The sequence below is a fragment of the Monodelphis domestica genome, chromosome 1 (genome assembly GCF_027887165.1).
Source record: "Monodelphis domestica isolate mMonDom1 chromosome 1, mMonDom1.pri, whole genome shotgun sequence".
NCBI classification, from domain to species: domain Eukaryota; kingdom Metazoa; phylum Chordata; class Mammalia; order Didelphimorphia; family Didelphidae; genus Monodelphis; species Monodelphis domestica.
The window spans coordinates 717,546,508-717,561,111 of NC_077227.1; the positions used below are offsets into that span (position 1 = coordinate 717,546,508).

Consider the following 14,604-nt stretch of genomic DNA (forward strand, 5'->3'; position numbering starts at 1 on the left):
GGTCACTTGCTAGTAAATGCCCAAAGTGGGATCTAAGCCCGATTTCAGTCTAGCACTCTATCCTTTGTACCATGAACCCAGGATCTCTGGCTCCATATCCAATAGTCTTTCCTCTGGGGGGCAAGGGGGATGTCTGTAAATTGAATGTTAGGAACATAGATTTGTCAAGGATATAATAGAAGTTAAAAGGAATTTTCTAACTGTAAGTCAGAGAATTGTCTGGAGCCAAGGAACTTGAGTGAGCATCTTAGCATGAGACCTTCTGTTGGCCATATTCTGGTCAATATCAACCTCACTAGTTTCTATTTATGACTAGAGCTGGCAGAAGCACAGGCAGTTAATTTTGGCTTGTGATTCAATTTGTGTCACAATTTCAACAAATACTAATCCCCAACTATTGTTTGTCTAGCTTCATTTTATAAAAATAGATAAATCCCAGATCTTGGTTTCAAGTGCCTTAAAATCTAGAAAGGGGAAAGGGCAAAGATATATATATATATATATATATATATATATATATATATATATATATATATGTGTGTGTGTGTGTGTGTGTGTATACACATGTTATATATATACACACATACACATATATACATATATATATATACATACACATACATATATATTCTGACATTCTGCCCAAATATTTCCTTTGTACTTATCTTGTCCTCCTATCATCATGGATGTTTATTTATATAAATAAAAATATATTTATAAAAATAAAATCTATTTATACAAATAAAATATATAAATTTATATACACACACACACATATATATATATATATTCATGGTGATAGGTGGGAGGACAAAATAAGTACAAGGGAGATATTTGGGTAGAGTGGTAGGAGAAATTGGGAACAGAAAGATCCTTTACCTGGGATATCAAGGAAGGCTTCACGGTAAACTATAGCCTGATTTGAGCCTTGAAGGAAGGAATATCAACAGGCAGAGTGTGATAGTGGAATCTATTCAAAGACCCCTCTAAAAAATCATGTCCATGGTTGCCTCAAATATCATCATTAAGGACATCATAACTAACATCTCCTAGTATGAATGATTTAGCTGGGTCATCTAAATGGTGATAGGACTCTCCATAATAGGAGAGTCTGGATATCATGAAAGAACTTCCTGCATGGGAATGAGAGGTAGGGAAAGTAGGGGAAGGGGCCAGAAATGAGAAGTCTTCTAGACTTTAGAATTTGGCTAAGGCTCAGCACAGCTACCACCTTTGGTCTAGCTGCCAGAAATATTGGCTGAGGGGATGTTCATTGAGCTGTAGCTCCATTCTAGAGAATTGGGCAGGGATTCAATCTTGGGTACACCAGGGAGAACTGCTTTGCCATTGACAGCATCTATAACTTTGAAACATTTTGACCTCATAGAAATTTGCAGATGAAATCCAAGGGAGAAAACCCCAAAACTGGGTTCATGAAGGCTCACCCAGAGGTGACTTGTTTATAAGAGGTGTAGCTGACAATCTGGACCAAAGCAATAAGAGCCCCTTAATGGGCAGGGAAAGCTGTGAGCTCAGGCATTTCCAGAGGGCTCTCCAGATGCCAAGGTCTAGACCAGAGTTTACTGAGCAAGAAATCCAGTGTTTCCAGAGCAGGGAGGTGACTCGGCCAGGGTAAAACAAAAACAAGGTTTCCACATTTTTCTCCAGGAGTGATTCCTCTCCCCAACCAATAATTAGTGAGGCCCAGTGGGGAGAGGGGGCTGGTTAAGTGGGTCCATGGGGATTTCTTCTCTCTCACTGTTAATTTTTTCCTCCTCCTTCTCTCCAAGTGCCTGCCACAAGAGAACACCCAGCTGTGAAAGTTGAAGATGCTGATGCTGAGAGTGTGCCCCTCCAGGTGGAAGAAAAGCCCCCAAGTCCAGTGTTGCTGCCACCCTCCCCAGCCAAATCAGAAACCCTCACAGTTCCTGGCCAGGCTTCAGCCACCACCAGGTAATGAATGGGTGACAGATAGCCAGGCTTTTCCCATTTCCTTCCCATTGCTTTGCCTTTTAACATCCTTTGAAGGGCAGGAAATATTCCTGTTTGACCGGTGGGAAAAATGAGGCAGGAAGAGGATCAATGATTTGTCCAGAATTTCACAGTTTAAGGCTAGAACTAGGGTTTGGTGTTACTTGAATGACCATAAAGGACAGTCTTCGACATGAGTCAGCATGGTGGAGTGGGAAAAGAGCCTTGGATATGGAATGAAAAGATTCAGATTCAAATCCTGGCTTGGCTCCTTGTTACCTGTGTGACCCTGGTTGAGTCACTGAGCATCTTTCCCATCTATAAACTAGCCTTGAACAAAGTTTCTTTCCAGTTTAGGGTCTGTAAACCTTGGAGTTCATTGGAGTTGGTATCTCCTCATTCCCTGGGATATTTGGGAACTTGTTACCTGACAGTGAGCCCACCCTCTTCCAGAGGGAAATGCAATGCCGACCTGCCCAAGGGCTTGGCCTCTGGTGTATTTCTCATCTCGGTCCTATAGGAAATCACATAGGACCTTGCCAGTTTTTAAACACCTCACCTCTATGCTGTGCCTTGGGACTTGCTTGACATGATGAACAGTGGAAGGTCAAGGGGGAAAGAGAGAGATATTGAGACAGAGACAGAGACAGAGATGGAGAGAAGTAGGAAAAAGGAGAGAGGGAGATGGAGGGAAAGAGAAGAGAGAGATAGGGAGAGGAAGACAGAGAGAAACAGGGAAATGGAGAGACAGAGAGAGAGATAGGGTGAGAGAGACAGGGAGAGAGACAGAGAGAGAGGCACAGAGAGAGAGAGAGAAAGAGAGAGAGAGGCACACAGAGAGAGTCACAGAGAGAGAGAGGCACAGAGAGAGAGAGAGAGAGAGAGAGAGAGAGAGAGAGAGAGAGAGAGAGAGAAAGAGAGAGAGAGGCACACAGAGAGAGTCACAGAGAGAGAGAGACAGAGACAGAGACAGAGACAGAGACAGATAGACAGAGAGACAGAGAGAGAGAGGCACAGAGAGAGAGAGAGAGAGAGAGAGAGAGAGAGAGAGAGAGAGAAAGAGAGAGAGAGGCACACAGAGAGAGTCACAGAGAGAGAGAGACAGAGATAGAGACAGATAGACAGAGAGACAGAGAGAGAGAGGCAGAGAGAGAGAGAGGCACAGAGAGAGAGAGAGAGAGAGAGAGAGAGAGAGAGAGAGAGAGAGAGAGAGAGAGAGAGAGAGGCACACAGAGAGAGAGGCACAGAGAGAGACAGAGACAGAGACAGAAACAGATAGACAGAGAGAGAGAGAGAGAGAGAGAGAGAGAGAGAGAGAGAGAGAGAGAGAGAGAGAGAGAGAGAGAGAGAGAGAGAGAGAGGCAGAGACAGAGAGAGTCATTGATGGTCATAGATAAAAACAAATGGACATTGTTGAGTCTTAGGAATGCTGCTGGCCACTTCTAGAAACACTCCTGGATTTCCTTTCTCTGCTGTCACCGGCAAGCCTTAGCACAGCACTGCTTTTTCAGCCTCAGACCATCTCGAGCTTTGTTTCAGATGAAAGGAGATGGGAGACTTGTCCTTTCTTCTCAGGCCTTGGAGACCACCCATCCTGAAAAAGCAGAGCTGTGCCTCCCCCATCCTGCTGGGAAGTTGATTGGAAGTGAAAAATATGTCCCGAGGTATTCCTAGGGAGCCCCTCCCTCTGAATAGGCGGCAGCAGACTGGGGAGCAGCCCCTGAGGAAGGGTCAGGGGGCTCGTGCAGCTGGCTTCTCTTTTCCCTGACTCTCCTGAACAAAGGTTTTCCTGTGACAATGCAATCCTGGCCAAAGGAGCAGTTGGACTGCCTGCCAAAGAGCAGGCTAGAGGATGGGCCCCCAAGCAGAGATTATGGACTCGGGGTGCCCACTGAGAACAAACAATAAGGCCAGCCACCCTGAGCTAGCAGCAGGGGAAGGAGAGGGCGGCCCCTGAAGAGATGGTTTCTCCACATCCTGGGTCAGGACTGTGAGAAGAATGCTGAGTGGCTGGTCCCTCACAGAGCGTGTGAGGAAAATTCCAAATACATGCCAGGCATTCTCTCACCACAATTGCTCTGGGCTTCAGATGCACAACCCTTAAAACAGGATCTGCCCAGGGCCTCCTGAAGAAAGGAAGCAGCTGGGGAGATACTGAGAGACAGCAAAGAGCCCTGGAGATGGAAACTGAGGCCTTGGGCCTGGGTCACCTTTGAATCTCACTTATTCTCTTTTAAGACTGTTTCCTAGTCTGTAATATAAGGTGATTGGACTCTGCGTCCTCTAAGGGTCCTTCCAGCTCCCCATCCTATGAACTTAATTCAGAGACACGTTTCTCCAAGAGAGACCCTATTGGGCTGGGGGCTGCAGATGGGACAAAAATTGGAGGAAGTTGACTGAGGTAGAAAAGCCACAGAAATTCCCAAACAATGACTGGAATAAGGTGGGAGTGACAGTCATTCTCTTCCATCTCATGTCCACTCTGTTCACTTCTAAGCAGGGTGAACTTCTCAAGACCAGGAACCATCTTTTGCCTTTTTTTGTATTCCCGTTCACTTAGCACAGTGCCCGGTACATGGTAGATGCTTATTAAATGCAAATTGACAGACTTTTTTGGGACTGGGAGAAAGGACAGACCTCATTGGGCCACAATTGCCATTTGGTGGCCAAATGGTAGATCCTCTCTCCCTCCCTCCCTCCCTCCTTCCTTCCTCCCTCCCTCCCTTCCTTCCTTCCTTCCTTCCTTCCTTCCTTCCTTCCTTCCTTCCTTCCTTCCTTCCTTCCTTCCTTCCTTCCTTCCTTCCTTCCTTCCTTCCTTCCTTCCTTCCTTCCTTCCTTCCTTCCTTCCTTCCTTCCTTCCTCCCTCCCTCCCTTCCTTCCTTCCTTCCTTCCTTCCTCCCTTCCTTCCTTCCTTCCTTCCTTCCTTCCTTCCTCCCTTCCTTCCTTCCTTCCTTCCTTCCTTCCTTCCTTCCTTCCTTCCTCCCTCCCTCCCTTCCTTCCTTCCTTCCTTCCTTCCTTCCTTCCTTCCTTCCTTCCTTCCTTCCTTCCTTCCTTCCTTCCTTCCTTCCTTCCTAACTGTGACACTGGGTGAAATTCAAAGACAAATAAGACATAATTCTCTGGATTTGAGGAGTTTAGGATCTTCAAGACAAGTGAGGTTGTAGATGGAGCTTAAAGGGAGAAAGAAAACTGAATGTGTAGGATGGGGTCTGTATCTTTTCTATTAGAGAACAAAAGAAGGAGACTGGGTGTTTCAGCATTCTTTGGTTAGTGAAAGGCAGCAGGAGGGTTTCAGAACTTCCTGACAAAACAAATAGGGTAGTGTACCCTCCCTCCTCTTCATTCCCACTGTTGGTGGAAGAAAGAGGGGGTTGAGACATGAAAAGAGCTGGGGTCTGAGTCAGGAGGTCTGGCTCCTCCAGCTCCAAGTCTGCTCCTTATATGCTGTCTTATATGCTTTGAAGATATTCTTCATCCCAAGGATCCTTCCAACTCTGACATTCTGTGGTCTAAGCGTCTAGAAACTAAGTTCTTAATACTTATAAGTTGAAAAGCTTTGACGTTTTGTTCTAAGGATCCTTCCAGTCCAGACATTCTATGAACTTAGTGTCTCTAAATGGAACCCTAAGTTCTAAGTATATGTAAGCTGGAAGACACAACATTTTGTGTTCTAAGGTCCTTCTCAGCCCTGACATCCTATGTTCTAGGGATCTTTCTAGCTCGGACAATTTATTTTCAAGGTTCTTTCAGTTGACATTAAAAATTTCAGCTCTAAAAATTTCAATCAATAAACATTTATTAAGTGTCTACTGTGCTACATACAGGCATGGTGCTAAGCTCTGGGGTGACACAAAGAAGCAAAAGGCAGTCCCTGCCCTCAAGGAGGAGACACCATGCAGACAAATATATACAAAGCAAACTCTGTACGTGATAAATAGGAAATAATTAACAAAGGGAAGACACTGGAATCAAAAGAAATTGAGGTTCTATCCCAGAAGGTGGGATCTTGAGTTGGAACTTGGACTTGGACAGCACCCATCCTGAAAATGGGATGGTCAGTAGTAGGAGTGGAGAAAGAAGAGTATTCCAGACTAAGTGGTTTGAATGATCTTTGATTTAAAAAACAAAACAAAACCCAGCAAAAAACCTCTCAACACACTGGTCTAACCCAATAGAGAGGACTGCCTGAATTGGGCTTCTTTTGCGTGATTGTGGAACAAACAGGAAATATGTTATTTTGGAAGGATGAGGGAATTTCCGATTCCCTCGAGAGCTGTGGTTCTTAACCTGGAGTCTGTGATTGGGTTGTTTTTCCCATTATTTTGGTAACTATTACAATATAATTGACTTTTTTGAATCCTAAATGTTTTAATTGATGACCATTATTCTGAGAAGGTATTCATAGGCTTCCTCAGACTGCTGTAGGGGTCAATACCATAGAAAAGGCTAAATGCTTTTGATTTAAATTAGATTCACACTATAAATTACCAAAATTAAACAGAGACTTGTGTCACCTTGGGCAAGTCACTTAACCTCATACTGCTCTATAGTCTTGGAATGGAAATCTAGTACTGATTCTAAGACAGAAAGTAGGGAGAAAGAGATGAAGAGTCAGAGATGACTCTGAGATTGTAAATCTGTATGTTGGGTCATCTGATGGTATCTTAACAGAAATAAAGAAATTTAAAGGAGGGGAAGGGAGACAACAATTTCAAGTCTGAGATGGCCTTGCTGGTGGATTTGGTCAACAAATAGTCACCCCCAGTGCCTGCATTCAGTAGATGATGAATGGGGGGGGAATAAATTATATAATCAAAAGATTATGTAGGTGTGAATTGCCTGGAGATGTAAGTTTCCCATTTGGGATGCCAATACTTTTGATCTCTTCATTTTTAGATGTGTCATGGCTCAGGACTGAAGAGTAAGATTACTCTCTTGCTTTAAGGAAGATGTCTCTTTTACATTAAGATTGCTTGTACTCATGAATCGATGATAATGGGTTTGACTTCCCCTAATTATATCTTACACATATTCCACATCAAATATCCTGGCTCAGCCAATGCTTTCATGTACTGGCAAGCTTTCACCAAGGCATATTTATAGATCTCATTAAGTGAGATCTCATTTATAAATGATTAACCTTCCCAACGTAGATCTGAGTCATGAATATACTTATTGTTCTTCCCGATAGCAAAGAATGACCATCGTGCAGTTTTTCATTTCTTCTCTTAAACTATAGCCTTTGTTCTTAGGTTGTGCAAATGCGATTTCTTTTTGTGTTTTCTTACTTTTGTACTCAGGGCTTTTGTGATCCTTAAAGGAAGTGATTAACAGAGCCAAGAGTTCTCTCATCATTGGGCAAACCCCCCCTGGCTCAAGATCAGGAAAGTCAAGAAAAAACCAAACCCTTTGAGTTCTTTTGTTCTAAATGCCAATCTGTCTCAGCCTGTTTGACCAGGAGCCAATGGGTTGACTTTGATAAACCCTAAAAACACTGTTAGGTAGCCACAAAAATCCCATCGTCATGGAAATCCATTCATTCATTCAACAAAGACTCAAAAATTAAGTACCTCCTATTAGATTGGAAGCTTTTTGAGGGCAGGTGATGTCTTCTGTCTCTTTTTATCCCTAGTCCTTGGCACAGAGCCTAGCACATGGTAGATGCTTATTAAATGTTTGTTGATTGATTAATAACTATGAGCCTCAATTTTCAGTTTGTAGAACAGAGACATCGGGATATGGTACCTTAACCAGGAACTGATTCCCCCAAAATATCACCTTAGGCAATAGGGGCAGTTTGTTATAATTTATAAATGTTATAATATTTCACAATATCATGGTAGAATTTACCTAGAATATATTAATTGAATTAGTGAAATTATTGGGTAAAATGATATTGCCCATCAAAGCATTATTATGTGGGTTATGTCTGTAATGATGTTTGCTTTGCCTACCTCTAGGGATTGTCCTGAGAAAAGTGTTTTCTAACAAGGAAAGAGCTATAGAAATATGAGTTGTTATTATTGTCATCATTATTATTATTGTTATGAGAGGAAGTATATTATAATGGAAAGAACACTGGATTGTGAGTCAGGAGACCTGGATGGGAATTATTGGAAGAACTCTGAGCAAATCATTTCCTCATTCTGGGTCTTGGTTCCTTTCTGGGTGAAATGAGAGAGTGGAGTGGACCAGATTCCCTGGAAGGTCTCATGAAGCTCATCCATCTTGAATCTGGTCTGCTTTTCCTCCTCCCGCTGGTCCTATCATCAAGATGAGTAGGTCATTCCAGCAATTTGCTGTTGTTTGGTTGTGGTCAGGGAAAGATGACGTGCTTCTCTGGATGGGTTAAGAAGGCCCAGAGGGAAATGTATTAGGTAATGCTCCCAGCTGCTTTGTGGCCAGTCTGGTCCCAGGGAGAGCTTTTCATTTCACCGACATTCCTAGCCAGATGATTTCCATAAAAAAATGTGGGATTAAATACTCACTAATGGTTCCTCTCCTTTCCTTCTTCCCCATCCCCCCAAGTTCCTAGGTCCTTATGGGGCTGCTGAAGATGTACCCTGGGAGCTTTCAAAGGCAATGTGTATCTCATTACATAGCAGGACCATTGAATCATAGCTGAGATCCTTAACAATGTCTAAGAGCATATCACTTGCAGGACAGATGGGAGTATTTTTCATTTGAGAAATGTCATGGGTCCAGAAAGGCAGGTAGAGATTCTTCAACAATATGGAAGGGGGCAGCTAGTTAGCACAATGGAAAGAGCACCAAGTCTGGAGTTGGGAGGTCCTGGATTCAAATCTCAGACACTTCCTATCCATGTGACTCGGGCAAGTCACTTAACCCCATTTGCTTAGCCCTTACCCGTCTGTCTCAGATTTTACTAAGACAGAAAGTAAGGGTTAAAAAAAGATACTGAGGCAGAATATAATGCTGCTGTTTGATTATTAGTAATTCTATCATGAGTAGTAATAAGAAAAAAGTTGGTCCCCAACAGCTCTTTTTTCTGTCTTTAGAGGTGTGATCATTCAGTTAATACTTTTGTTATATTACATTAGAATTCCAATAATGATTAATGCCATATAGATGGAAATGGAGCTAAATGTTCCGAAGCTGTCTTCTTTGTCCCCTTTCTGCTTCGCTTTCCTCATGCTCGTCAGAGCCCAGAGAATAACTCCTCTCCTCATCTAATGTCTTTAATAAATGCTTTTGTTGGTTTCTCCCTCAAATGAATCCTTCCTACACATTCAGAGCAGAGCCTCTTAAACTAGGCTCCACGGCTGTCTAAGGGCACTGGAGAGAGATTTCACAGGGCCACGAACTTGGATGGGAAACCAACTACATCTTTATTTTCACTAGTCTCTAATGGAAAGTTAGTGTATTTTCCTTAATTACCAACAACATTATTCTGAGAAGGGGTTCATGGGCTTCCAAAGGGTCCATAACATACAGAAAAAGATTAAGAACAAAGTGGATCAGAGCATTTAAGTGGGCATCACAAATGACTATGGCAGAATGGAAAAGAACCCTGGACTTGGATTCTGAAACTTCTCCTTACTCTCTGTATGACTTTGGGCAAGTTACTTAAGTTTTGGGGCCTCAGTTTGCTCATATATAAAATGGAAATAATATTTCCATTCTAGTAGAGTGTAAGCTCCTTGAAGCCAGGGACTGTGTACTTTTTGTCTGGCACACAGCAAACATTATATAAATGCTTGTTGGGTTGAATTGAATTGAATTAATTACCCCCCAGAATGACTATGAGGGTCAAATGAGAAAAGCTAGTCAGGTGCTCTGTAAATACCAGGTATGGGGATGAAGATGATGATATTGGTGATGCATTATTGCTTCATATGGCTTTGCACGTCCTGATTCTAGAAGACTATTCTTGTAGAATGAATGAACAGAACCAGTTAACAGATTGGCCACTGCTAGAGCCCATCTCCAAAGTATGATTTACCATCTTTATAGTTGTCATTGGCTTCCTCTTTGACCACTGTCGCTTCTGCTTTAAGCCATGCAAGGTGCTTTTGTGTGTGTGAGTCCCATTGCTCTCATTGGCAATGATATTGTAGAATTCTAGAATTGAGGCCCCTAATGTTTTAGGAGAGTCAACAAGTCTTTAAGGCAGCTAGATGGTTCGGTGGATAGAGTGTTGGGCCTGAAGTCACAGGAAGAACCGGGCTCAAATATGGCTTCAGACACTAGTTGTGTGACCATGGACAAGCCACTTAATCTTTGTTTGCCTTAATCTATCAGAAAAGGAAATGGTAAACCACTCCAGTTTCTTTGCCAAGAAAACTCCCTGGATGATCTGGTCCATACGGTCATGGAGAATTGGCTATGAGTGAACAACTAGGAGAATTTGTTAACCTTTTTAAGCTAAGAACTGAGAATACAAAGACAAGTAGGAAAAATACAGTTCCTGCCCTCAAGGAGCTTACGTACTCACAGGGGAAGACAACACAAGAAAGGAAGCTGAAAAGGTGGTATGGGAGGCATCAAGTGGGAAGTCAGATGGAGATGTGTCATAAAGATAGCCCAATGATGAATGAAGCCTTGGTTGGTTTGGGTTTCTTCCTTTAAAAGGGGGGTTCTGGGAGTAGCAAGCCAATCAGAGGTGAGGACACAGGAGTAGAATGGTATTTCCAGCTTGAGAAATAGTCCAGGGATGGAGGGAGCTTTCAGGCTGAAGAGATTTCTCTGGTACGCTAGAAAAAGTCCTGTGGAGACAAACCAGCATCAGAAGCAATATTGGTACTCCAAGACTTTCGACTTTCCCCAGTAAACAAGCTGGCTCTTTCCTGGGCGTCTGGAGGTGTCCTACAAGATGCTTTTCCCTCCATGGGCGAGAGGTAGCAAGGTTATAGCTTGAACCCTGGAATCTCTAATTCAGGAGATCCAGTGTCTAAGGAACTTGCTGGACCGATGCTGCCCATTTAGGGTAAAATGCTTGAGATCAGTTTCACAGGTTGTCGTATCCACTGCTGGCTAGAGTCTTGATTTTTTTTTAACCTCCAAGGCTTTTATTTCACCCCCCCCCCAATAGAAATTCCCTTTAATCTAATTGATTAAGGTCAGGCGGGTCACACATTTGTAACTTCAGTTCTCATTGTAACTTTCTGGTTGGGACACCTCCGGAAAAAGCCAGGAAATCCAGGGGTATGGCTGGTACTCCCTTGATGACTTCCATCCATTGTGTGTCTGTCCCCTTTCCCTTCCCTGGTGTTATTGAAGAGAGGGCTTCTCCATTCAACTGTAAAGTAACTCAACATCGAATTTCCTGGCTTGGGTCAGTTGGCGCTACAGATGCCGGTGTATCGAAACAAGGGGATTTCCTTCACTAGCTTACATGTACGATTCCGGAACGGAAATACAGGGTAGGGAGCCTTGCAGAGGAATCCAAGGACGTCCTGTAAAGGCAGAGAGCATTAGGAAGAAAAGGAAGCCCTGGAAAGGCCAGTTCTCAGCCAAATTCTTTCTAGTTTGCTGAAATGATTTATGGAGGTTCCTATCTGACCCAGCCATGGAACAGCTCACATACCCTGAAGAATTCTGCTCCAGCACAACCTCTGCCTAAAGACCTGTCATGAAGCAGAAACCACAATTTCCTGAGGCTGCTCATTCCACTTTTGGATTGCTCTAATTAGCAGGAAGTTTCGGTAGACATTAAACCTATATTTACTTCTTTGTAACTTCCACCCATAAGATTCATAGAATTCGATTCTGCCTGTTCTGAGGGGGTGGAACCCTTAGAGATTATGGTACCCTGGGGAAAATGTTAGATTTCATGTGTTAGAGGAGCTCAGTTCACATCTCAGCCCTTTCACTTATTGCTTGTATTTTGGGCAAGCCATTTAAACTTTCTAAGCCTCAGTTTACTCATCTGCAAAATGAAGGAATTAGTCTAGGTGACCTCTAAGCTTCCTTATGTCTCAAAAAAAAAATCCTTATCTTCCATCTTGGAATCAATACTGTGTCTTGGTTCCAAGGCAGAAGAATGGCAATGGCTAGGCAATGGGTGTGAAGTGACTTGCCCAGGGTCACACAGCTAGGATGTGTCTGAGGTCAAATTTGAATCCAGGACCTCCCATCTCTACACCTGGCTCTCAATCCACTGAGCCACCTAGCCACCCCTTATAACTCTTAATCTATGATCTAGTCTAATTCTTTTTTTTAAACCCTTACCTTCCATCTTGGAGTCAATACTGTGTATTGGTTCCAAGGCAAAAGAGTGGTAAGGGCTAGGCAATGGGGGTCAAGTGACTTGCCCAGGGTCACACAGCTGGGAAGTGTCTGAGGTCAGATTTGAACCCAGGACCTCCCATATCTAGGCCTTTCTCTCAATCCAATGAGCTACCCAGCTGCCTCTTAGTCCAATTCTTATAGAGAAGAAAAGGGAATCAAGCAAAGGGAATTGACTTGCCTAGGGTCACACAACTAATTAGTGTTAATGCTCATACAAGAAACCAGATTTCTCCACTTTTAACCTGGTGCTTTTTCCAGCTGGCAAGCCATTGTTATAGTTCAAGCATGAGATGACAAAGAACCACACTGGGGTGGTGGTATCAGATGGATTAGAAAGAATAGAATAGACATTGAGGAAATATAATTGAGAAGATTTAATTGGATATGGAGAGTGATGGAGAGAGAGGAAATCAAAGTTGATGGCTCTGTTGGTGGGAGCTAGGGTGACTGGAAAGATGGTGGTGCCACTTTTCTGCTTCTACCCTTTCAGTTGGATAATTTAAAAAAATCAAAATTGATTATTAAATACCATTTTTTCATTTTTAAAAGCTTTTTAAAAATTTTATTTTTCAATCAACAAGCATCTTTTTCTCTCCTTCCTAATCTTTCCTCAATTTAGGAAAAGACAAACAAAACCTCACAAATATATGCAGTCAATTAAAGCATATTCCCACATTGACCATGTCCAAAAATTTATGCCTCATTTTACCATCCATCCACTCTTTGTCAAGAGGCAAGGGATATAGATCCTTAGCCCTCTGGAATCATGGTGGGTCACTGCATTGATAAGATGTGTTATGTCTTTACAATATTGTTATTGTAGATAAATTGTTTTTTTTAAAATTCTGCCCATCTCACTCTAGTTTATAGAAGTCTTTTCAGATTTCTTTGAATTCACCCCTTTCATTCTTTATTTCTTTTTTTTTTAAACCCTTACTTTCCATCTTAGAATCAATACTGTGTATTGGTTCTAAGACAGAAGAGTGGTAAGGGCTAGGCAATGGGGGTTAAGTGACTTGCCCAGGGTCACACAGCTAGGAAGTGTCTGAGGCCAGATTTGAACCTACAACCTCCCACCTCTGGGCCTGACTCTCAATCCACTGAATCACCCAGCTGCCCCCCATATTTCTTAAAAAGAACCCTTGCCTTCTGCCTTAGAATGATACTAAGTATTTCCAAGGCAGAAGAGCATTAAGGGCTAGGCAGCAATTGAGGTTAAGTGACTTGTCCAAGTCCACCCAGCTAGGAAGTGTCTAAGGTCAGATTTGAATCCAAGTCCTCCCATCTCCAAGCCTAGTTCTCTATACTGAGCCACGTAGCTATCCCTACCCTTTTCATTATTCTTGAAGCATAATAGTATTCCATCAATTCTTACATCCTAATTTATTCAGCCACTCACCAACTGAACTCCTTAGTTCTCACTACAATAAGAGCTGCTATAAATCTCTTTTGTATACACGATCCCCCTCCTTCTTTGATCTCTTTGGGGGTGCAGAGGCACTGTGTCCCCTTTCTGACACTGTTCTTTCAGCAGGCTTAGTGATGTCTATTCTTAGAAGTCCCCAATTACCCAAGCTTTGAGCAGATCCTGAATAAGCTTGAATCCAAGTCCTTTCTAGCTGAACCTTCACCCTTGGATTCAAGCTTCCTCGCAGAGTAGCACTTCGACGAGCATAGCCACATCTGTGATTTTCAGTGTGCATCCAACAGCCTTGTTCCCAGTGTTCCCACCCCTCTTCAAATAGAGGAAAGGGTCTAACACCTGAAGTTCAGCATTCATTTCTTGGCACCACATTTTAAGAGAAATAACCCGGAGGCTGTTCAGATGGAGCTGAAACATTCAAGACACATGAAGAATGGATGAAAGAAATGGGACGTCTAGCCTCGAGCAGAGCAGCCTCTCTCTGAGGCAGATGATGACATTTAGGAGACAAATAGCTGCCTTCAAGTATTTGAGAATTAATGAACAGAAACTCATTTATTCAGCTCTTACTATGCACCAAACTCTTTGCTAAGTGCCGATGATACAAACAGAGCAGTAGGAAAGACCATTTCTGTTCTCAAAGAGCTTGCATTCGAATAGGGGAGACAGCAGACAAATAAAAGTGAGGAAAGAGAAGGGAGGATTGGAAGAGAGGAAAGAGAAGGATGGAGAGGAGAGGAGAGAACAGTTTCAGCTGTAAGCCAAATGGAAAGACCAACCCGCTGGTCCTTGGGGCAGGGCAGCAAGTGGCAATGCTTCTCTAGCATCATTTCCATTGATAAAATCATGTAGGTTCCTGATGTTGAGAGTGCTCCGGCCTTTGGGCATGAGAACTGCTTTTCTGGGTCTTTGATAGTTGTGGCTTCTGAGAGGATGGAGGTTGTAGAACCTGCAAAAAT

At 42.9% G+C, this 14,604-nt stretch overlaps 1 protein-coding gene across 1 annotated transcript in view; it reads left to right on the top strand.

Annotated features, from left to right (window-relative positions):
• LOC100025464 (cyclic nucleotide gated channel subunit beta 1) overlaps positions 1-14,604 on the top strand; it is a 54,956-nt gene that overhangs the window by 1,901 nt on the left and 38,451 nt on the right. The window contains 1 exon segment of the mRNA XM_056811812.1: positions 1,791-1,953. Within this exon segment, the coding sequence (XP_056667790.1) occupies positions 1,791-1,953 (163 nt within the window).